The sequence below is a fragment of the Eptesicus fuscus genome, chromosome 18, assembly GCF_027574615.1.
Source record: "Eptesicus fuscus isolate TK198812 chromosome 18, DD_ASM_mEF_20220401, whole genome shotgun sequence".
Taxonomy (NCBI): domain Eukaryota; kingdom Metazoa; phylum Chordata; class Mammalia; order Chiroptera; family Vespertilionidae; genus Eptesicus; species Eptesicus fuscus.
This window is the reverse complement of record NC_072490.1, coordinates 43,056,226-43,081,142: the sequence shown is the minus strand read 5'-3', so window position 1 is coordinate 43,081,142 and position 24,917 is coordinate 43,056,226. Positions and strand designations below refer to the sequence as shown.

The following is a 24,917-nucleotide window of genomic DNA, read 5'->3' as shown; positions in this document are numbered from 1 at the left end:
CTGCTTCAGCACTGGGCTGACAGCGTTGGCTCCCAAGGCTGACCTTGGCTCTGCTCAGCATGCAGGCCGATCCCCCATACTCTGCTGGCAACGCCCAGGCCTCCCACAAGGACACCCACCTGTGCTGAAGGGGATGGAGTAGACGAAGCTCCCCGGAATCTGCTCGGCAGCTCTTCGGTACCAGAGAGGGAAATGGTCTGCATTAAAGATGTTCTCCTTGTCCCCAGCTTTCAGGAAGTCCCTTGAAATGGAAAGGAGTAAGAAGAGCATGCCCACTCAGCAAGGAGAAGCCGGACACGGGTGCATCCCAACAGCCTTTGTTGGATAAGAAGAGCATTGGCCACTGAGAACAGAACTCATAATTGTAGGTATTTCTAGCTTCCCAAAGCAGCTTTAATCTGTAATTTTTTGGCCCTCACAATAACTCAGGGAGATCATTACCCCAGTTTTTCAGATGCACAGAGTGAAGGGAATGAGGGAGACAGCCAGCTGCGCATCCCAGCAGTTCTGAGCTCGCGTGGTCGTCTTTCAACTGTCGTGATAGCAGAGGTAACAGACTGGCAAGGTGCCACATTTGGTGGTTGTTATTTTCTTGTTTGTTTTCATCTCAAAACAAACATCAGCCTTCCTCTCTGAGCATTAGACAGTCTACCCTATGTCCCCCTTTGCCTCTCTGGGTCCTAAAGGGTATACATCTGGACACTCCTATTTCTTCCTAGGAACTTGCCCTCTGCAAAAATACTGTTCAAGGGTAAAGGGCAAAAGAGGGTTTAGAAAAAATCAAGTCACAACTATAGTCAACTTCCTAAGTGACAAACTTGAGATGTTGGGGATGAGAGTCCTTGAACAGGAATTAGAAGCAGGTCCACAAAACGTCTACAAACTGATGGACCTGCCACACAGCAGACTTGGTTTCATGAAGTCATCAGCGGTGTGAGGTTCTCCGGGAACCTCTGAACACCCACACATGCACTTTGCAAACTTTCTGAATCACAGGCTCCGTTTGTCTCTGGCCTAATAAGGTCTCTTGCTTCAGAGAAAAGAAATGGAGCAAACTTATTAATGGCCTCAGGAATACCAGGTCCACACTAGTTCTGGACAAACACCAGTTTGAAGAGTTAAGGGCCCATGGCTCTCTGGAGACACAGGACTGAGCAGCGATGTTAGAGAATCTGGGTCCTGGGTTCGGCAAGCCCTACACACTGTCCATCTGGGTCTCTTTGGAAGCGCAAGGAAACATGGTCCAACCGAGTGACACCAGCCTGCCTACTCCTGGCGTGGGGCTCAGTGCAGACACACAGAGGTCTCTCAAAATGCACACAAACAAATGGGCACTGATTCCCGGACAGACAGGGACGAACAGGAATTCCTCTGCAGAGCTGCGTGCGGAACAGTTGAGCTCCCCGAAGCCACTTGTCAGGGATGAGCGGTCCTCCCTCTGGCTGCCCCCCAGCAGCCACACCACGTCCAGAGTTCCTAAATGACTCACCAGGGTGGGAGAGGGCGCCAGGATGGTGGACAGAAGCCAAGAAGCCTGAGGAACAAAGGGTTATGGAAGGGCCAATGGGCAGGTGAATACACATGCTGGGGCCCCCGTGGTGGAACAGAGAGGCAAAGTATCAACAGGCCTGGGGTGGCCTGAATTTCACTTCAACAGTGGTGGGATCAAGAAATTAAATAAGCTTCCCTTTGAACTTCCTGCCTCAGTATCTCTATCTCTCTGGGCCCCACAGAGGACCCCCCCCCGCCCCCGCCCACCCGACTTACTGATTGGTGAGCTGCTCAGCCCCAACAAACAGGTTGATCCTCGAGAGTCCGGTGCGAGTGCCAAGGAAGGCGACCTCCACGCCCTTGTCAGAATTCCTGAAACAGAGCAGCAGGGGTCAGGGGTCCTTCCGGATGGTAAACAGATAATCGCCTTTGCATTTTAAGACTCATGGAACCTTTTATGAACTAGCACTTTCACAACCTGAAATTGGAAAAGAAATTATAGAAATGTACATACCAGCACAGGATGCAAACTCTCATCAGTTATAAAAGTTTTCATCCTAATTCTTGCAAGAAATCTAAGAACTCCATGACAACAAAAGCATCATGAGAAAATGCATCCCCAAAGCTAAATAAGCACACCTTTACCTCAAGTTCCTGGGTGCAAGGTCAGAGACAGCGGGCTCAGAATGGGAGCAACTCTAAAGAGAGGAAGCAAGTCCTGAAAGCAAGCTTTCTGCATTGATGCTACAAAGTCTGTTTTTGGCCCTGAGACCATTAGTGGGATCTGTCATTAGCAAAAAATAAGCAAGTGAGGCACTGAACCAAATCTGCAGCATCCCACAGCCTGGAAATGTCTAGGACTTAAATTCAACACCATCTGGGGGCACCAACTTGTAACTTCTACTGGAGCAGGGGGCCTTATCCTCACCTCCAGCACCAAAGAGATGAGTAAAGAAATGGCTTCTTCAAACAGCCCTGTGGATGCCATTCATAGGAACCCGAAGAATGGCCTTAACAAGAGAAGTCATTTGAAAAGTCACTGAACATTTATTTTTCAACTTTCAAGTTTATTTTTATGTTCGAACAAGTTCTTTAGGATATTTGCAATGCACACTCCTTTTAAAAAAACCAAATGGTTTTCTCAGCCAAGGCATACATTTATTTTCAATGAAAGTATAAAGAGAATACTGATTATTGAATTTATTTCCCTGCCCTAGATGCTAGTAACAATTGGATTGGAAGCCTTATCCATGTCATCTGCAGTATATGATCATTTGGTTACTTGATCTTCGATGGTAGCCAAAGTGGTCAATACTACTTTTAAGTATTTAAGGGGTGAATAAAAACCAACACAATGCATTTGTTTCTGCTTGTAGCCAATACGGAACTGGAGAGCCAGGCTGCCCAATCAGTTACAGATGTGGACTGCAAAGCAAACTACCATTTTGGAAATCTTTAGCATGTGTTAGGAGTGAATCAGCAGTCTCTGCACAGGATTTTGAGTTTCAGGAAAGCCTAAAGAAACATTTCCACATCCACTAGACTCGCAGTGGTTCTCAACCTTTCTAATGCCGCGACCCTTTAATACAGTTCCTCACGTTGTGGTGACTCCCAACCATAAAATTATTTTCGTTGCTACTTCATAACTGTAATTTTGCTACTGTTATGAATCGTAATGTAAATATTTGTGTTTTCTGATGGTCTTAGATGACCCTGCTAGCGGTTCTCAACCTTTCTAATGTCACGACCCACAGGTTGAGAACTGCTGCTGTAGAGCCTAAGACCATCGGAAAACACAGATATTTACATTACGATTCATTAACAGTAGCAAAATTACAGTTATGAAGTAGCAACAAAAATAATTTCATGGTTGGGGGTCACCACAACGTGAGGAACTGTATTAAAGGGCCGCGGCATTAGAAAGGTTGAGAACCACTGCACTAGAGGATGCAATCCCAGGAAGGGCTTTGATGCTCTCCCAACGTTTCCAGGAACAACCCATGTACGTAATCATTCCCAAAATGCCCCAAATCTAATGAGAATGGCCATCTTTCTTTGGCCTTCAGGCTCATGTAAAAAATCAGCTACTTCACATCTCCACTTAGGAGACTTTTAGTCAGTGCAATCTTAAAATATCTAGAAATGAACTCTGGCCAATCCAGTCCCAAACCTGCTCTGCATTGTTTCCTGTCCTAGGAAGTGGCACTGAGTTACTCATGTCATAAACCTGAGAATGATCCTTGACAGTTCAGCTCCCCTCCCCTCCAGTGCTGGGGGCGTTACTTCTGAAGCATGCCACTTGGACACCTCTTCTCCCTGTGCCCTCTGCCGCTGCCCTGTCTGAGTGGCAAATCCCTGGGAATACTGTGGAGCCTCTATTGTTCTTACTCCATTACCATCTATTCCCCACACAGCAGTAAAGGGATCTTTAAAAATATAAATCTAGCCCTAACTGGTTTGGCTCAGTGGATAGAGCGTCAGCCTGCAGACTCAAGGGTCCCAGGTACAATTCCAGTCAAGGGCATGTAACTTGGTTGCGGGCACATACCCAGTAGGGGGTGTGCAGAAGGCAGCTGATCGATGTTTCTCTCTCATAGATGTTTCTAACTCTCTATCCCTCTCCCTTCCTCTCTGTAAAAAATCAATAAAATATGTTAAAAAAAAACTCTCCATCCTCTAATAATGACCAATTATTTAAAAAAATACAAATCTAATCATGCCCTTATTAAATCCCTTCGATGATTTTCCAGTACTCTGAGGATAAAATCCAAAACCTTTAACTTGACTCCCAAGGTCCTGAATCACCTGAACCCTCTGCAGCCTCATCTCCAGGTATGTTACAACTGACCTTCTATTGGCCTTCTTTAAATCCCTCAAATGCATCAAGTGCTTTCTTACCTCAGGGCCTGTGCACATACTGTTCTAATTCCCTCGAATGCTCCCTAACCCTTGAGCTAGTACCTGCTCAGAAAAGCCTTTCCTGTCTTCCATCTCTACTCTAGGTCTTATTACAATCTACATGTCTTTATTTTTTCTTCAACAGTTATCACAATTCTTAATAATATATCACACTATATACCACAGGTGTCATGATGGCAAGGACCGTGTTTAATGGAGTAACCTCCATTCACCAGCACCTGGCCTCATCCTTGACATATAACAAACATAGTCATCAATATTTGATGAATGAATGAATGACTGGAAATGAGAGCAGAATGAATAATGGACACAATAGAAGAGAATATATAGAAGGAAAGACAAAAGAAAGGAAGAAAAAAAAGGAAGAGCAGAAAAGGAGAACTGAATAATGTCTGATGTGAAGATATCAGAAAAAGAAATTATTTTCTTATTATTTTTAATCTTTAAACACCTACTTAAAATAGTAGCAATAATAATAATAATAATAATAATAATAATAATAAGCTGCTGAGGCAGTTCTCACCATAGTCTTTGGTAACAATTCCCCTTGCCGGCTCCCATCCCCCGACATCCTCCACTTGGGGAGTAGAGCCACAGGGTTACATCTGACACCCTAAAGAAGCAGAGCTCCTACTTCCTATCCTGCTCACCAGCAAACCTGGCCTGAATCCCAACTTCCCAGCCTGCGAAGTAGAGGCAGCCACAGCAGGGCAGGAAGCACAATGCTCCTTCTGCCCCCCACCCCCTCGGAAGTGTCACCCTACCTCCGCATACTGAATTTCATGTAATGTTAAAACTCAAACAAATTACATGTCAAACCCAGTAGCTTGCCATCCAAGCCCCAGCCGCTAATCTGCTCTAGCTCTTGTGGTTTGGAGCTTTGGGGAAAATTAAAGAACTTTAACACCAAGCTCCTCAAACAGTTTAGTTCTTAAACTATAACCATATTTCGGACTGTTTGTGGGGAAATGGCCATGAAAGGGGGACACGTGCAACCACTTACTCAGATTTGTTGAGGGCAAGGCTGGTCCAATAGGCTTCAATGGGAGCGCTCACCACAGCATCGAAAAGGACCTCCTGGATCAGTTCTTTATCACCTGTCGGGAGGGGCAGGCCTGAGAAGATGGCTCTGGCCGGGATCCAAATTGGGGCACGAGAAGCACCCAGCACTCATTTTGCAGTATCTGCAGGCCACTTTCTCACACAGTGTGTTGCTTTATGTACTAACCTCCCGTCAGCTGAAAATATGAAACAGTCTGACCCCTGACTTGCCAGCAATCCAGGACCCCCCTAAGTGTTTGGGTGAGACAATAGTAAATGGAGAGTCTTGGGAACCTCACACTTCTGTGTTCTGCTCTCTCTCTCTCTCCCCACCTAGTAGTTCATGCCATAGACCCCAGGCCAACCATGGGGTGTGGAGACCAGAAGCCGGCAGTCCTTGGAGAGTTTATTCTTTTCATCCCATTTCTGTCCCCTGTCAAAGCCTGTGGGTCTTCATGGCCCTGATTTCAGTCAGTTGCAAGAAGTTAACCTCCTAACTCCTGGGACTCTATTTTGTGATTTCTTTCATTAAAAAACCCTTTTCCCCTTTCATTTTAGAGGGGGAGATAAGTCCCTATGCAAAGGGACTCTTGGCAGAGTTCCGGGGAAGAGGCTAAGGAATCAGGGGGATATCCCAAGTCCAGCAGAGGCATCCTAGAGCCCTCCAATCACCTCACAACAGGGACAACTCATTATCACATAAAGCAGGTGAGTCTCATGTAGGCTGGGGGAAGAACAAGGTGGAGCTTGGGGCGTGGTCTGGCTAGAAGGGGTCAATGGGGGGAGAGGGAAGGGGACATATATAATACTTTCAACAATAAAGATTTAAAAAAATTTTTAAAAGTAAAAATAAATAAATAAATAAATAACCCATCACCAAAGAAGGATAGAAAAAAACAAAAACAAAAAAACAGATAAACTGAAAAATTGTCATGCAGCGGAATATATAATATTATAGTAATTCAAACAAATGAATCAGAGCTAAATAAGCAACACAAAATGCATCTCAAAATTACAATGAGTGACAACTCAAGTTGTAGAATAATGCATATAATATTATACACTATATAATATGTATAGTATACCATCTACATAAATTGTATAGAAAAGAAACATGGAAAAATATGTAGGGTGTCCCAAAAAATTATATGAAAACTTTGAATAATTATAAAGCCAGTGTTTATTAAAATATATTTAATTTTCAAAATTGAGCTATCACCTGTTAAAGTGTGTACACATTTTTGCAGACATCTTATATTTTAATATAGAAAATAATGTTACATATTTTTAATGGATACCTATATACAGGATGGGCAAAGGTGGGTTTACAGTTCGGAGTACTTGAAACAATTTATTTTTGTATTATTATTTATTAGTTATTGCATTATTTTCCATTCAAACAACTGAAAACCCACTCATGCCCCACCCTGTATATAGTTATGGCATAAAATGTATGGGAATGATGAACAAATACAGGATGGCAATTCTCTCTGGGAAATAAATAGGACAGGACAGGGGTACTCGGGCTTCATTATTATCTGTTATGTTTTATTCCTTAAGAATGTGCAGGAAGCAAGTATGGCAAAATATTAAGACTTGATGGTAAATGTAAATGATTTTAAAATTTAATTTCTATACTTTAAAAAATATGTCCTGCAAAAAGTGAAAGAAAAAGAAAATTGGCTCCTAGGATGTCCATCTGACCCTTTCTCTATCAGAGCATACCCAGAAAAGTTAATCCATTTCATGAAGATGTGGTTTAGGGTCTGGACAATCTCCTTACACCTCCCAGGGCTGCTGTGCTTATTCTATAAGACAACACATGTAAGGAACATTTCACATCACTGAATAAGTGATATCTGTTAAGGGTCAGGGCAGGGGCCATGCTTAACTTGGATGAGTCTCCCTCTGCCCAGTTTGTAGCCACTGCAACTAACAGTTCAAGAAACATCGATCAGATGGTCAAACCTCAGAGGAAAGGTAGGGGAGGGTGGGGGTAAGGGGGTGAGATCAACCAAAGGACTTGTATGCATGCATATAGGCCTAACCAATGGATACAGACAACAGGGGGGTGAGGGCATGAGTAGGGGGGATGGAGGGGTAATGGGGAGATAAGGACACATATGTAATCACTTAATCAATAAAGAAATTAAAAAAAATAAGATCTGATCTTGCACTTGGTGAGCGCCAGGCCTGCTGCTGCTCTCCCTGCCCCTCCCTCTGCACGAGTTGTCTGCCATTTCTGACTCACTGAGCTCCCTTTGAGGGCACTTGGTGGGAGGAGAGGAGCAGCGCATACCCCACAAAAGGCAACATGTCAGTGTGGCAATCCCACCCTGGAGAGAATCAGGAGACCTAGATTATGACCTTGAATAAGACAAGTCCTATTTCCAGCCCTGCTTTACCATCCTACCTAATAAAATAGTAATATGCAAATTGACCGCACCTTCGCTACACCCAAGCCACACCTATCAGCCAAAGCCACGCCCAGCAGCCAATCAGGGCAAGTATGCAAATTACCCAACAAAGATGGCGGTTAATTTGCATATGCTGAGGGAGGGAGGAGTGAAGACTGAAGACAACTTGGAAGAGGGAAGAAAAGTGGAAAGCAAAGTGGCTGCCAGAGGGAAAGCCCCGGCAGGGCGGGGTGAGGCGGGGTGGGGCGGGGCGGAGCGGGGCGGAGCAGAGCAGGCAGGCGGTAGCGGCGCTGCTGCAACGGAGGCGGCAGCGGCAGTGGCAGCACACGTGGCCGCAGCGGCTGCTTGCAGGATTCTTCCTGCAAGTGGGCTACTAGTTTATAAAATAAAAGAGCTTGGATGAGCAGATATATACAGTCCCTTCCCAGTTGTAACATTTTCCTCCTATTCAGGGATTTGACTAAATGGTTATTTGACTAAATGGTTTGGTATGGGGATAAATCTGGTGTAAAGGGTTAATCTGGGATTGGGAATTCTACATGATTTTCCATAACCCACATTCCTTCTCTTGTTCCTACAGGAAGCAGACATTTGGCTGGATTTAATGTGACTGATAGTCTCTGCCAAAGCAAAGTTCCCCTGGAAAACTGAAGCGACCGACGGTTTTGCATTCACTCCCCACCACCACCACAGGCACACACCGCGTTTGGAAGCACACTCACATTGGAGCAGAGGTTCTTTGCCTTTGAGGTAGAGCTTAATCGCTTCTAACTGAGACAGATGACGGTGCTCTGGGTGCAGGTCCGTGTTGCAGTAGGACCTACGAACATGACATGGCCCAGACAAGAGCATGTAAATAGTCACAGCATCACCGTCCTTTGCCTTTGAAACAGGAGAACTGAGCACGAGAGTATAGAAAACTTGAGAACAAAGCAAGCACCAAATACCAGTACTGATGAAGGATTTTAATTCTTACCATTCGTCTGCCAAGGACACATCGGGGTGTTCTAAGTCATGCAGGCCTGGAGGTCAAGGAGAAGACGTTAATGAGTAAATGCCATCTGTGTGGGGCACTGACCCTCCTCATCCTCTCATGTGCTTCAAATGTCCTTGGGCGGGGCCCTGGGGTGATTAAGGGTAGACATCAACCCCAAAGATATCTGCCTCGGAAAAGGGACTCTCATCAAAGGAAACAAGGTATTTTCCAGGAAAAACTTCTTCCTCACTCAGTCACCACCTTCCACGGCTGTGTATCCCAAGAAAGCCTCAACTCCTTGCAGAGAAATGATGCACCAGTGAGTTGTGGGAGAGGAGCTTAGCGTGATGGTGGAAACACTGCCTTTGGATCCCCATGAAGCCTGAGCTGGGGACTGAGCCAGGCCACCTAACTCCTGTGCGACTTTAGCAGGTTACCTTACTTTTCTAAATGTTGTCTCTTCATGTGCAAAGCAGGAATAACGATAACAGTCCCTAACTGATGGGTGGTTGTGAGGGTGAAATTACAAATTGAATGATATGAAATTGCCAATACTCAACTGACCAATAAACATGGCTAGTTGTTACAGAATCCTAAGTAAAAATGAGTCATCGATCTGGAAAGGTAGGTAAGAGAACAGGGGCTAACAGAGAATTTGGGAGTTTTCACAGAATGGTCCAGAACACCCCAACTCTGTGAAATCAGTCTCTTTCCTTGTGCGTTCATGAGACTTCATTTCAGTGGGTTATCAGCAGCCATACTTCTGAGTGATGACCTCAGGGACTCCCATGGTGCCATAGCCTGTTTTAGGATGTCAGAGTTTCTCAAATGACCAGCACTGTCTCACTGCACCAAGGATTCCAATTTTCTCCACAAATACAAATGTGTAAAATACAGAAAAATACTAGGCCAATCAACACACACTCCTGCTTGATTTTACAGGAAGTAGGGGATACTTAGATAGAATATCATCATATATTATCCAAGTGACCAAATCCTGGCTCCAGCACCTACTGGTTGAATGATCTTGGGAATGTCACTTCAACTCTGAGTTTTATCAGCCAGAAGACACAGGTGAACATGCCTAACAGATAGACTCCAGGAGAGGATTAAATGGGATAGTAATTGGTTCCTAGAACAATTCTTCACTTCATTTCTTATGTTTACTGAATGAAGTGCTATTCCAGGCCCTAAGAATATAGCAGTGAACAAAACAAAAATCACTTCTCTCCTGATATTTACCTTCCAGTGGCAGGAAAGAGATAAGTAAATAAAATTAAAATACATAGAGTATTAGTTAGTGGTGAGGTCTATGAAGAAAAAGAGATAATGTAACAAGGGTAGGGAGAGACAAGAGCTAGTAAGGGTTGAGAAAGTTTCAGTTTTAGCCATGGACGTCAGGGAAGTCTTCACTGAGAAAATGACTTTTAAGCAAAATCCTGAAGGAGGTGAGGGAAAGCCATGTAGATACCTGGAGAGAGTGCTCCTGACAGAAGGAATTATGAGTGTGAAGGATCTCATGTGGGATCTTGCTTTCCTGGAATATGGGGTTAATGATGCCAATTCTATTTATTTTTTCTAGTTTATTTTTCTCATCGGCTTTGATCCACAAAGCCCTCTCTGGCTATATTTCCTAGGACCTATACCTGAGACCCTGAAAGAAAGATCCTTTTTACTGCTTCCTCTCGGAGTTCCTAGGACACCAAATAAATTGAACCGTTTTCTAATTCATCCACCTCTTATTTTGGTCCTCCTGACAAAATTACACCTACTGATGATTGCTAATTGTGACAATAATGAGCTAGTCTCTAATTTACTGAACAATCATTATGTACAATAGATATTAAAGATGCAGAGAAAGTGTCCAGGAGATTCAGAAGAGGAGCGATTTCAGCAGGTAGTAGTACAGTCCATGACTTCAACCTCAGTAGCGACTCATTACATTTGGAGCAAAGTCTATGTGTTCACCATCTTTGTAATACCTGGCATTTGCAAAGCACATTAAAATGCCTACATTCTCTAGGGCAGCATTCCTTATGGAGGATCCTACAGAAGTGAGGTTGTTCGTCCCAGGGTTCTCCTTCCTTCTCCAAGAACGAAACAGCATACCAATCATGCCTTGGCCCTTAGTAATGACAAGAGCCTCTCCTAGTTAGGCCGAGGGGAAGCAGCTTTCTCAGGCTCCGTGACTCAGCACAGGTGGCAGGACTGCAAGCTCTCTTATTCATAGAGGACCAACAGAGAGAGAGGAAGATCTGACTTCATTTTTGTGGCTAACCAGACACTCTCCCCCTTGCTGAGGATTCAAACTAATTTCTTGTACGGTGGTTACAGTTAGTTCTGAAATTATCTCTACCTGACTCTCAGCCTAACAGCTGTGGGACATACAGGGAGAAGACAGTGACTAAAAAATGATCCAAAAGACCATGAAAAACAACTTGCAGACCATGTATTGAGGATTTGACTAAGGGAATGGACACATGAGAGGCCAATAATCTATTCATAATCTCTCCAATTTTTCTGACCATGGGCTTGACTTCAGATGGCTTAGACATGTATTTTCTGGCTTCACAGGCAATGATATCCACAGAGCTATACATGGTTCATGGAACCAGAAAATTCTAGAATTGAAAAAAAAAATAATTTTGGAGAATACATCCTATTGAGTATTTTGTCCACGTCACAAAGTTGCCCGTTTTCTCTTGCATGTCTCTGGGAAGAGGCCACATAATTGATTGGCTCTGCAGTGGGCACACTCTGAGTTCTGACCCAGGCCACTATGACCTCCCTTCCCTCTCCTTCCTATTCTTTGAGATGACACGATTGCTTGGGAGACAAAAACCAGCACCTGTGACACACAGCACGGAGAATCAGCGGTAAACCAGAAGACTGTCTGTAACTGGCATCTCAGGGACAACCGATCTCATGCTTCATTCTCAGCTACATCTGAGCCACAAGGTGGTCCAGCTGGTGGAAGTTCTTCTCATTCATTTGTAACCAGCTTCAATTAAAACCTGACTTGAAACAGACCTTCTGCCCTTGGCCATACCCCCTGGGGACACCCAGGCAGAGCACCGGTTTGGCGGCCCAACTCCTTCTTTGCGGAGATGCAAAACTAAACACCCAGGCTGAGCAAGGGATGCACTCAAGGCCACCACTTTGGGAGTGAAGCCCTTCAGAGGCCAGCCCACCCCTATCTGTGAGCTGCTGAAATGGAAAGGTAATTTCTCTGAGCTACCAGCTTGTGGGGAGATGAAAAGGACAGTAAGGGTGTGACAACTATTTTAGTCTTAAAGAGCTATAACAACTGCGACCCGTTACTAGGAGTTTACAGTGCTTTCTGAAGACCAGAGGGTCTGGGAATCTGAAGGGGCCACTTACGCCTTCTGACCTATGGAAATCATTGAAATGAGCACAGTTCCCTTTGAACCCTTTGGACCCGGGCTGCCATGAAACACAAGATAAATTTGTGGCTTAAATGTGTAGAAGACCAAGGCTTGCATATTTTTGTTTTCATTTTTTTCCTTGGCTTTAGTTTTTACACTAATTTATATTTTTCTTGATTCTGATTTTTATGGGTGAGAAGCATATAGTTAGAGGATGATTCCTATGAGTGGCATCCACACCTCTGTGGATTAAAGCAGAATATAAATAAATAAGCCCTAACCGGTTTGGCTCAGTGGGTAGAGCATCGGCCTGTGGACTGAAAGGTCCCAGGTTCGATTCTAGTCCAGGGCATGTACCTTGGTTGCAGGCACATCCCCAGTAGGAGGTGTGCAGGAGACAGCTGATCAATGTTTCTCTCTCATCAGTGTTTCTAACTATCCCTCTCCCTTCCTCTCTGTAAAAAAAATCAATAAAATATATTTAAAAAAATAAATGAAATCATAAGGAAGGCCCACTGGTTGGGGTTCCCACCATTCGGAATCAGTGTAGGAAAGCAAGTGACATCAAGTGGCAATTAGTTGAGTCAAATGTCCAGGGATTGGCAGAGTGTTGGACAGACGCCCAAGTTCTTCAGTGAACCCACGGTAGGTGCCCGGGCTTCCTTCCCACGTAAGGATCAGACTGAGCACGGCGGCATCTTACCTTCTTCAATGGTTACATTCCCTCGGAAGAAATACTTCCCATGGCCCCTGGAGAGCGCCACACCTAGACTGTGCAGAGAAACAAACAAAGCAGACCTTGAGACCCATGGCATCGACTGGAATAGACTTGTGGGCTAACTTCTTATTTTCCATTTTCACATTGCCATTTCATGTTCTGTAAACAATTTTTCCAACAGTTTATTTTCAAAACCCCACTGATTATAGTTGGTGTTGGTTTTTCTTAGGTTCAATCAGCTGCTTCAAAGTACATTTTTTGATTGGAAGTGCCCGCAGCAATTGGCGGCTCTCGCGTGTTTACAAAGAGGTGTGGCAAGCTGCGCAGCCCCCTCGCCAGCCCTTTTCTTGGACGCCCTCAAAAGGGTCACTTGCCCTGCTCTTCACTACCACCTTACGCACCCCTGCACTGCTGCCCTGCCTTCAGCCAGAGGCGGGCCTCTCTAGACCTTAGAGTTTGGGACTAGGGCAAATTAACCCCTTCCCAAGGGCGAAAAGGAAAACTTCTACCACCACTTGAGTGTAGCCACAGGACTGTTCTGTGGGCTTCTTTGCTCCACTCTCTCCCTAGCCTAACAGGGTTATCACACCCTCTCGGGCCTGATGTAAGCTACTTTCTGCATTTGTCTAAAGTAAGAGACCATGCTTTGAAAACACCGTCTCCTCGTTTGGCCAACACCCTTAGCAGTCTAGTGTTCCCTGGATTGCTCTGGTTCCAATGGAACCTACCCATGATCCCTGGCCTTATGTGACAGCAATCCATCACTTAGTTTTCAGATTAATCTAAAGCCAGTAAACTCTTTCTCTCCTTAGCCCTGCGAGGCAACCGATCGGGAACAGGAAACAGCCCCACTGAAACCACTTTTGACAAAAGGTGTCCCGACGCTGCGGGAACAGCAGCGGGAGACGTCAGAATGCCACGTACGCATCTGTGAGCAGGCAGGAGGCAAAGCCATTTTCCAGGACTGTTACAAAGAGAAATAACAGGATTCAAAGGTGGACAAGCACAGAAGGACAGTGCAGAGAAATTAAAATGGAAGTACAGCATGTGGTGATGGGTATGCTACCTCCAGGTTTGAAGGATTCTTTTTTTTTAATTTTAATTTTGGGTCATGGAAATAAAAGGTGAAATGAAACTCACTAGGCAGCAAGTTAGATGGTTAAGGACCCTGGTAACCCTCTGAACTTGTCTCTCCCCGCTTAGTTGGAACCCCCAAAGCTTATTTGCTGGATAATGAGATGCAAAAGCCAAGACACTTGAGTGAGTTGCCCTGCGGGAGCCTGAACCATCTTCCCCCTCCTGGAAACCCAAAACCAAAGCAGCCTGGGCAGAGGCCCTTCCTCACTCGCTCCAGCCTTTGGGCAGGGTGCCTGGTTATCTTCAGATGATGAGCTCTGAGAGTGTCAGCAGGTTTTGTACAAACACAACTGATGGGTCTGATGGAATGTCCATGTATTATGGTCAGCTCTACCTGAAAGGAGTACCCTTGATGTCTGTATAATAGTAGTCATTTGTCATCACCAAAACCCGTTTCTAGATTGAAAAAAAAAAAGGTCGTAGAGAAAAGAAAACATGGTTAGTCTGCTAGGTGACGTTTTCAGAAATAAATAAAAATAAATGGACACACTATGATCAGGTTAACAGTACTACATGAATCTTGTTTGAGATAAGTAAAGACAAGAGAAAAATGATCTCAGCGAAAGATATTTATTCCAGATAGAGCTTTCAAAAGCTAATTTTTCACAGTGGTTTGTTTTAAATTAAGTGGCAAGAATGTTTGAGAAAAATGTACCCCTTTGTCCACTGTCTTCTTCACCTCCATGGAAAACTTCCCTGTCTTTCGATTCACCATGGCATTTCGTAACTAAAATGATAAAAGAAAACAGTGTTAGCTCTCCCCTGGGTTACCAAGCCATAGGGACACCTTGCACCCTCCGGAATGGAGGCCTGTGCAATGCAGAGGCCAGACAGATCTGGGCTGCTTCCGGCCGCATTGTGGCTGCTTTCGTGGTGCGTCTGCATGTGGCAGTCAGACCTCAGAAACAGGGCTTCTGCAGAATCAACACCCAATGGCTGTTGGGCAAGGGGAGAGAGGCTAACTGCAATAAAGACATAAATGACTCTCAACTTCAATGTGGGTGCTGGGGTAAACCTCAGGCAACACCGGCAGAAAAGCCTATGCAATGTTGAGGAGTCCAAGGACAAACCCCCAACACACTCAAGGAGCAAGAATAAGTTCCATTCCCCAAAAGGGCATTGGTTTGTCATGGAGAAATGACTTTTCAAAATGTGTATTAAAGGCGTTTTCCTACACAGTAGTTTCAAACACACACACACACACACACACACACACACACACACACACACAATGAGGCCAACCACTTGGAAGCCAGGGATTAGCTTTTCATAGCATGAATCATCACCAAATGCTCTCGGAGAAATCAGGGCCAATTAATGGCTTTGCTGACACTGACAGGCAGGGAACAGGGCGACCTTCTATCTGATTTCTGGAGGTCCCCTCGGAGCAGGGAGCCTGGCTCCCTCCCCCACCCCTGGCTGACCTCTCCTAATTACGTGTGGCCCTTCCGCGAGTTCAGAGAAGGACAGCAGACACAGTGATGAAAGATGTGCCGTCATGGGCACCAATGGGAGACGACAGGGAAGGCCATTTAATGGAACAGGAACAGATGCTGACGTGCCACAGCCTGTCAGGAAAGGCTCCTTCCCAGCCCTGTGCTGGGTTTTCTTTCTGTTTTGCTTTTTGCATCCTTGCCCCTCTTTTCTTCGTTGAGGAGCTTGAATAAGATCTAGGTGATAGAAAACTGCCACGCTTGCAGGCAACCTCAATTTGATTCGGGGTGTCTAGAACTGGGTTCGCATTGCCATCCTCTGTGAGACAGGGTAAAAGCATAATTTTTATCTGGAGGCATGCATAAAATAAAACATATATATATATTTTTTACTCTAGATATTTTTGAACAACACATAATGGGCATTTCTGGAAATATTTTCCCATTTTAACTTTTGTGGTTTTGGATGGGGAGAGCTGGTCCTAATTAAGTCTACTTTGTAACTTTTAAGAACGGCTCCATTTATCTTTAACATGGTTTTCATTTTTCATCTTTCTGGTGCCTGCCTAAAGTCATTTGGGACCTTCCCCTCTCACATTCCCCAGGCAAGACAGAGATTAGGTAAGCCTCCCCACCCCACCTCCCTGTAGCACAGAGCAGTGGGCAGGGGCCTGGGAGGATCCTGGGTTAGGGTCATGGACCCTTTCTGGAGGCAAATGCTTAGACGATTAGTCTGGTCTTCCCCTTTTCTTCAATACAAATGAAAGTAGGTTACACTTACTGAACACTGCCCTGTGGGGCAGGATAGCACTGTAGTGAAGGGATGGACCCTGGAACCGGCTTTGTGATCCTAGACCCATCAATTATCCCCTCTGTGCCTCAGTTTCCTTTCTGCAAAATGGATTTAATGATAGCACCCATCTCACAGAGGTTTAGGGAAGATTAGAGGAGCTAATATTGACAAGAGCGCTTGGTACCCCCTTGGCACTTAGTCAACGCTGGCTGCCCTCCATCGACACCACCAGCAGCAGCAACATCTTCCTTATCACCCCCCTCACTTTCTTTACCGTCAGACCCCTCTCAATCGCATCATGAATCAGGATTCAAACTCTAGTGTGCCTGGCACCGATGCCCGTGCTGTAAACCAGTGTTTTTCAGCCTTTCTTGGTGGTGAGCCACGTGAGAACTACAGCTTCTCTGATGCAGCCTGGTGTCTCCGGGTCTTACAGATCCCCCATTGCCATTCCCTGCTGCTCAGGAACAACCGACTGAATTTGGTGACTACCCCCTCATTCATCAGGCTGAGAACTGCTGTTCGTAGCCACCTCCAGGTTGGCACCGTCTGAAAAGAGCCAGCCATGGGAAAGAGAAGTAACACAGGATGTCACGGCTCATGTGCCAGGCTTTACCATGACACACACCACTGTCCCGTGACCTCGCTGTGGCTCAGTTTCCTGACTTAATTCATCCCGCCGGAAGTGTCATGAGTGAGGACTTCCAGACCCGCGGGGTCCCGCCAGGTGCTGTCTAAACCGTGTAGCAGGCTTAAGAGGCTTGGGTAATATGACAGACGCTGAGCTCTTACTATGTGCCGGGCACAGGTTTTAAGAGTCTCAGAATCATCTCTTAAGGGATCATTATTATCCCTGCTTTCCAGGTGGGGAAACTGAGGCACAGTGTTACGACACTCACCCACAGCCACACAGGCTCTCTGGCCCCTGAACCCACACTGTTACTTCTGCTTTTCAAATCTGGAGAGAAAGCATTTGGACAAATTTAAAGCATTAATAGAAAAGTTGTGTAGTATTAATAGAAAAATAATTTACTGCTATTTCTGGCCACTTTTTTTTTAATCAAAGGAAATGTTTTACACATTGACCACGCTGTAGTCTGAGTTCTGATGTCCCAGCAGGCTCTCCCACAGGCTGAGGCCCTGCGGCCTGGGGCTGGCGGGAAGGTGGTTTCCATCTTCACTGCCAAAGGACGGAGGGGGCTGGTGCTTTTACAACAGGCTGAACAGTGACGGTACAGCAATGTCACTTTTCCAGCCTAGGGGAGTGAGGCTGGAGAAGGGGACTGCTCGCCCGAGTGCTATGGTAAGTCAGGGGTACCACCAGCCCCAGGGTCTGGGTTCCGAGGTGGTACCCAGAGAGGAGGTGAAAGAGGAGGGGAGTGACAATGCTATCAGCCCCCTCCCAGCAGGAAGGGCGTGATCAGCGGTGCTGCCCGAGTGTCTGATTTCCCTGGACCCACGCCCACCTGGATTACAGCAGGAGCAACTGGAACAACGAAGATGGCCTGGCGAGGGAAGCCTCCAAAGGAGTTGGGGTGTGCTCGTGTCAGAGTGTTATGTAGCTGTCAAAAAGTCATCTGTGCAGCCCCGCCAGCGTGGCTCAATGGTTAAGCATCGACCTCTGAACCAGGAGATCATGGTTCAATTCCTGGTCAGGGGCACATGCTCAGGTTGCAGGCTCAATCCTCAGTGGGAGGCAGCCTACCAATGATTCTCTCTCACCATTGATGTTCTATCTCTCTCTTCCTTTCCCTTCCTCTCTGAAATCAGTAAAAATATATTTTAAAAAGTCACATGTGCAGATGTTCAACTTGACATAGAGTCAAAGAAAGGCAAATTAAAACGTCAATGACATACCTTTATGTTTCCCTATCCGAGAGCCAGCATTTGCTAGTAAGCCCATGCAGCGGGGATTAGAACAGCTCTTACCCCAGCGTGGTCCCTAAGATACAGGACAAACCTCTGCAGGCTGAAAACAAGAATCTGGAACCACCCCCTTCCCCGGCCCTGCCTTATCCAGATCAGACATGCTTCCAGAGCCCCAGAGGGTCTGTCTCTTTCACCTGCACCCCAAAGCTGAGGCAACTTTGCTGACCACTCCAAGCACCCATTGACTAACGATGACTGGTGGCCACACTTCCAGTTCCACTGTGAGCCTGCAGCTCTCCTCTCGTGTCAGAGCTCATTAAGGAAGCTTCCCCCAGAGAGTCCCTGATCACCTTAGGTTTTGTGTATAATTCTAGAAAGAGTACTCATTCTCCTAATCGGAGGTTCATCATCTGCATCAGAACAGGAGCCTCACCTTTGCGGGTACACAGGCGGCATACCCTTCTGGCCCCAATGGGTGTGACCCTGGCCAAGGCAACAGCTTCAAGGGGAAGGGAGGACAGTGGGTAAACAGGTCTGTTATTCCTGAGCCAGCCTTCAACCAGAAGGTGAAAACAGACTCGGGCACAGAGCACGTGTACAACAAAATCCTCTCTCTCTGCTTCAGCCTGGGCTCTCAGGCATGCTGTGCTGGTTTGGGGGCCCAAGGCTCAACCATGAGCTAAAGAGGTACAGGAATGGGTGTAAAGAACAAACTAAACAGCCAAAGGTCTCAGAAATACGTTGCAGGAGAAGAGGTCGCTAGGGCTTTGGAAAGAAAGGACGCAGAGAAATCTTTCCATCAGCATCATCCCAAGTAAGAAGAAGTGAGTTGCGGGGGTGGGAGGGGGGGTAGGGCTTACACTGCAACACAAGGGGTTTCAGCTGGACTCAAGGCAGAACCAGATGGGGCCGTACTCACACCACCACTGCAGCATTTGTTCAGCAGCTATGTGCCAGGCACACCCCATCTTTTCTGTACCCCTTAGGAGAGGATGACACATATAAGGCACTGATACAGGGTGTCTTCATGGACTCTTGGATTTAGGGGCTCCTTCTAAGTCAGTGGTTCTCAACCTTTCCAATGCCACGACCCTTTAATACAGTTCCTCAGGTTGTGGTGACCCCCAACCATAAAATTATTTTCGTTGCTACTTCATAACTGTAATTTTGCTACTGTGATGAATTGTAATGTAAATATCTGTGTTTTCCGATGGTCTTAGGTCGACCCTGCTAGCGACCCACAGGTTGAGAACCGCTCTCAGGGTCGCCTAAGACCATCGGAAAACACAGATATTTACATTATGATTCATCACAGTAGCAAAATTACAGTTACGAAGTAGCAACGAAAATAATTTTATGGTTGGGGGTCACCACAACATGAGGAACTGTATTAAAGGGTCGCGGCATTAGAAAGGTTGAGAACCAATGTTCCAAGCCATACCAACGTGGTCAAGAGCATTGGGGTCAGATGCCTGGTGTGGAATCCACACTCAGTGCTCTTGGGCCATTACAGCAACTCTTTGCCTCAGTTTCTTTAGCTATAAAACGAGGACAGCAATCACATCAATGTCTCAGGATTGTCATGGGGAATAAACAAGTTGGTCCACACACAGCACTTAGCACAGCACCGGCCTGTAGGGAGGATTCAGTGTGTGGGAGTTCCTACTGATATCAGCTTTCTTCTGTTTATAGAAATAATCCTGCTCATGGTGGAAAGTCTGGGAACGACTAAAGGATAATAAGAATAAGATAAAAATCACCCTCAATTCCTTCAGCATCTCTGGGGATTTAAAGGTACCTCTTCCTTCTAAGAGGTGATCAGCACCGGGATTTAGTCTGAGCTCTGCGTGTGTCAGGCTCACTTCCTGGCTCACCGTGCCCACCAGAGCTGTCCTACTCATCGTATTGTTGACATGGTGCCTGGCTCACCCTGGAGCTGGAAGTCTCACTCATTCTCCTGTAAATGATTTCTGATCTTAAAATTTTATCCAGTTTTATTTTGCATGTGTTTAAATAGTACATGTGAACAATAAATAATAATAATAATAATAATAATAATAATAAATAGTATATGTGACTTCACACCTTTTTTGGAAGTACATAGGATCTGTGTTATAAACGTGGTCATTACATTCAACGAAAGCCTAGTTGCCCAGAGAAGGAGGCTGCCTCTTCAAAGAAGTTCTCTGCAGCCAGGCAGCCTTGCGCTGCTTCTTCCTAAATGGCTTCTGATTGGCTGGTCTTTCCCAGGTCTTAACCTAAAGCCCGCCTTTTGCTACTTCATGCAAACACCGATGGTAGGCACATGGGCATATGGGACCTTGTGTAGATTTCACAAAGATGCTTGGTGCAGATTCCAGAATTCTCCAATCAGTGGAGTGCAATTCCCTGGGAGAGAAATGGCGACTTGGACTTTTCCACTAGAGCATGTTGATAGTGAAGAAACTCACATTTCAAATGTACTGTCTCCCAAGGTGACAAGACAAGACAGGATACTCAAACCAAAGAGACACCCAAAGACCCATCTGTGCAGAGCAAGAGCATTGGACTTGCTGGGGATGCAGGAACTCTTCGGGTGGACGCCCAGACCCAGCTGTGAGTCGGATGAAGGTGAAGGACACACACAGGTATGGGAACCCAACACGCTGCAGCTCCCGTGAGAAAGGAGGATGAGGCAAGGAAATAAGAGCATGTTCCAAACCATCCTTAGTAAAAGGAGATATCACCTCACTGAAAAGTAACTGGGGCACAGGTGATGACTGGGATGAGCCATTAATAAATGTCCTCAAGTCACAGACCCAGGAGGAGTGTCAGCCGAGCGGTGACTAGTAACCAGCAGAGGGATGCTTCCTGGACATGGGGCTCTGGAGGAAGAACCAGCATCATTAAGTCCACCCTCCACATTCATTTAAGTGGGAATGAGGAAGGGATGGGGAAGCATGCTGACAAGTTCATGCCTTCTGGGAGAGAAAACCTGAAGGTCCAGTGAAGGCACAATAAACAACAGATAAAGTGAAGGTGGAAGAGAAAGGAAACAATGGGAGGCACCCTTTGGAGATTCCTGAGACAGTTTAGCAACTGTAAGTCCACAGGACAATGGCTGATGAGATGGTCTCCTGAGGACCAATGATGATGACAATAACAGTGGCTGCCATGCATAACGCTCCCCACGTCCACACATGGGCACTTTCATTTATATCGTTCAACTTATCAACACATTTAATATCAAAAACAGCTCTATGAGGTAGTTACTATTATCATTTGACTCATTTAATGGGAAAAAACTAAAGAACAAGAAACAAAATTGAGGTGCAGACAGGATCATTGCTGACCCGGGGCCAGCAGCAGATTTGAACCCAGGCTGTGCTCCTCAGGGCTGGGCTAGTCTGATTCTTGGGATCGCAGGTTGAAAAGAAACGACATATACATTAGGTGCAGCACAATCCAAAGAACCTGACATGAATCCTGATGACAATGTGTAAGAATGAGAAAATGTAAAACTCTACCCCCTGCGTGTGTGCTAAAGAGTGCAGATGAAGAAGTCGCTTCTTATTAAACAGCAACATCATTTTGTCTGAACCTGGGTTTACAAAGACTTGGTGCAAATGTAGAAGAAAATAGGTTACATTATGAAATAAAAATTGTTTTGGCATTTTGTAAGCAAGAAAGAAAATCAGCGATTTATGCTGGATGAGATGTCCAGGGAGCGAAGACGGGAAAAGAAAGCTACAGCGAGAGAACTACCAGGCCGGCCACATTTCTGGAAGTATGAGAACCCAGCCTGGGGACTTCAATGGCTCTCCCAACAGCCCTCTGGAGAGCAAGACAGAGTGAGGGATGCGAACAATGCCGACCCCATGGTGACACTTAAGAGAGGATCCCGATAAACCGGGGAGGATGCGGGCAGAAGAACATGGCCTTGGCAGAGAGGCAATAGGAGACAATGGGAAGAAGGTGAAGGGCAAGAATGTGGACAGAAACACCTGGGTACTTGTGATTTAAATAAGGACCATCAGCTTGCATTCACACGAAGGCAGCCATGTCTAACAAGTCTGACTTAATGAGGACGTATCACAAAGGCTGGCGGGGCTAAGCTGTGGGCCTAGGGAAGTTCTGGATGCAGTACCAGGAAAGGGGGTGGCCCACCGAGCAGAAACATGAAATCCTGACAGTTGAACTCTGACCCTGACTTTGCCCAGAGCAGAGTCCCCCACCCAGGCTCCCTGACAGGGATGGTCCCACCAAATGCACTGAAGAGGTGTAAGGATTCATCAGCTGCAGAAGGAACCAGAGCCCACCAGGGGATGGTTTTGCAGATTGTGCAAAGCAGGCTGGTGGCTGGCCTGTCGGCACCAGTCTGACCAGCAGGAGAGTTATAAACTCCAAACTCAGTACAAGGGCCCATTGTCTCCGCGTCCCTCTGGTGGCCAGGTGTCCCTCTGGTAGGCCTCTTGCTGGCTCCTGAGAAGTGGGTACAATGGAGCTCCCTCCTCACCAGGCTTGAAAACAAATCACTTACCACATCGTCTCTGTCTTCCCACTCGACCTCGGAGAGGTCCACGCTACTGTAGTTAGGTTTCCTTCGCTTTTTCCCTTCTTCGTACTAGCAAGGGGAAGAGACAGAAAGAGAAAACACTTCCATGAGATGACCAGCTGGGCAACCTTTATCCTCCCGAGTCCCATTCTGAGGATGGGGTCCATGAATGGAGGGACGTCAATGAGAGGCCCAGCCGGGTACCAGGCCTAGAGGTTTGAAAGGCAGGAAAGCTGAGGCCAGACGTCTATGAACATGGGCTCTGAGCTGGGAGAATATGCAAGTCCACTCTTTGCTTGATATGAATTTACCTAGTGAACCTCATGGCTCTAAATCACCAGATGCAAATCAGAGTGTCCCCTCCTCAGAGGGCTTGTATGTGAGATGGGGGAGAGCCTTTCCTCCACAACAAAGCTCTAAAACCACCCGTTTAAAACACAGGAAAGGGCGTCTTACATATGGTACCAAACACCTAGTGGCATCCTTCTATGTTTTATGCTTCTCCACTCTACCGCCTATCTCAATGTACTCCATACCCTTGGTTAGGCTACAAAAGCACCGATCTCCACAGGTGGGTTCAACATCCTAGTAACGTTGTGCAGACACACAAAAACTTCTTCCTGCCACCCCAGTGGCCCCGGCAGTCCTGAGCTCAGCACACTGCCTCCCTCGGGCTGGATGTGGGTGTTGGGAATCGCTGCCAGATCTAAAGGCCATTCGGGCATTTCTCTGGAAAAGTGGGTGAGTGCATTCATAACTGGGCATGTGGTTTCAGGATTTCCCCCCTAAATCACTGGCATTAGTCACCTGCAAGCCCACCCTTTAGTCAACCGGATGTTCCTGGTCTGGACACTCCTGTCTCTGGTCTTCAATGTTCGCTGGAGGGCGCTTATAATGTGGGAAAGTCTGCCCTCTACTGCAGGCTGAGGAGAAGCGACCCCTGTACAGTAAGATGTGGCTAACGTCAGACTGGGGAAAATATATGTATGTAGTCTGTTCTTGTTTGCTTTTCTCTCTCTAAATTGGCCACCTTTGGATTTAATTGGTAAGATTCTAAGACTCTGAAACCACAAGTTACCATTTTGAACATTGGCTACTATGGAGATGGGTGCTGAGGGCACATAAGACGTGATGGAGAAAATCACTGTCCACAGGTGGAACCAGACAGGTCCAACCTGGTCCCAGTGACGTCTAAGGGAGAGAGACCAGACTGAGAGCCCCTGTGGGGACAAACAGGGTCAGGTGGTCCCCTAATCCTCTTGGCTTCTTCATTTTGATTGCATTTCTGGAACCCCAAGACATCTCTGGAGACTGCCCACCCCCAACATCCGGGAAGGCCACCTCGCCTCCAAGGGGCAGGGCCCTGAGGAGCCCTGCTCCCGGCCTTCCCTCCCTGCCCGCAGGTTTCCGATTAACAGCGTTCACGGTGAGTGCTATGACATCAGACCCGCTCCAGATGAAGAGGAGGGGCAGTGGTTCCCTCAGAAGCCGCTGTAAATGATAGCAGACTCTCGGTTGGATCCTGTTATGGAAAGTCCGTGTATGCAGGGCAGCTCTGTGCTCAGGAGAGCCAGGCCAGATGAGTGGGAGGAACAGGACGAGGGCAGGGGCTGTCGCCTGAGTCTCAGTGAGGAGGTGTGATGGGGGATTCAGACATTCTTGGACCATTGTTACCTGTGCTAATGGTCCAAGTCCCATTTTAGTAAGAGCCATCACAGAGCCACCAGGCACTCCAGAAGTTCATGCAGCCCAGATTCCGACTGTTAAAGGGGAACCGTCACAATTTCTTGGGTAGCCTAATGCTAGATCTAAACCGTCTTTTTGGTGGAAGTACTTCCTTTGGTCACTTCAAAATGCTCCTTTATTCATTTATTCAACCTTCATTTATTGGACATTCTTCCCCAAGGACTTGCTGCCAGTTTATCACCTTCTGCCTCTGGAAGGTCAAGTCCTTGCCCACCATGCATATAGGAAAACCGGCTATAACACGTTAAATAACACATCAAATGACAAGATAGATGAGATCATATAGCCAGTACGGGGGAGGACATCCCCACCTACCACAGCCCCTGACCAAAATGTCATGGCTAAACCTCCTGTTATTTCAACCACTGTTAAAGAAACTTAAAAAAAATCCCAAGGTCCAGAGCACCAAATGCCCCCTCAGCCTCAGAAAAAGTATCCACCTGTCTTCGTTAGAAGA

The 24,917-nt window shown here is 46.3% G+C and overlaps 1 protein-coding gene across 1 annotated transcript in view; it reads right to left on the bottom strand.

Annotated features, from left to right (window-relative positions):
- Positions 1-24,917, bottom strand: part of CACNA2D3 (calcium voltage-gated channel auxiliary subunit alpha2delta 3) — an 827,325-nt gene that overhangs the window by 166,611 nt on the left and 635,797 nt on the right. The window contains exons 18-26 of the mRNA XM_054729840.1: positions 22,700-22,783; positions 14,741-14,812; positions 14,420-14,481; positions 12,934-13,001; positions 8,845-8,890; positions 8,591-8,688; positions 5,414-5,507; positions 1,768-1,863; positions 120-241 (exon numbers count right to left, since the gene is read on the bottom strand). Of these exons, the coding sequence (XP_054585815.1) occupies positions 120-241; positions 1,768-1,863; positions 5,414-5,507; positions 8,591-8,688; positions 8,845-8,890; positions 12,934-13,001; positions 14,420-14,481; positions 14,741-14,812; positions 22,700-22,783 (742 nt within the window). The remainder of the gene's footprint in view (positions 1-119; positions 242-1,767; positions 1,864-5,413; positions 5,508-8,590; positions 8,689-8,844; positions 8,891-12,933; positions 13,002-14,419; positions 14,482-14,740; positions 14,813-22,699; positions 22,784-24,917) is intronic.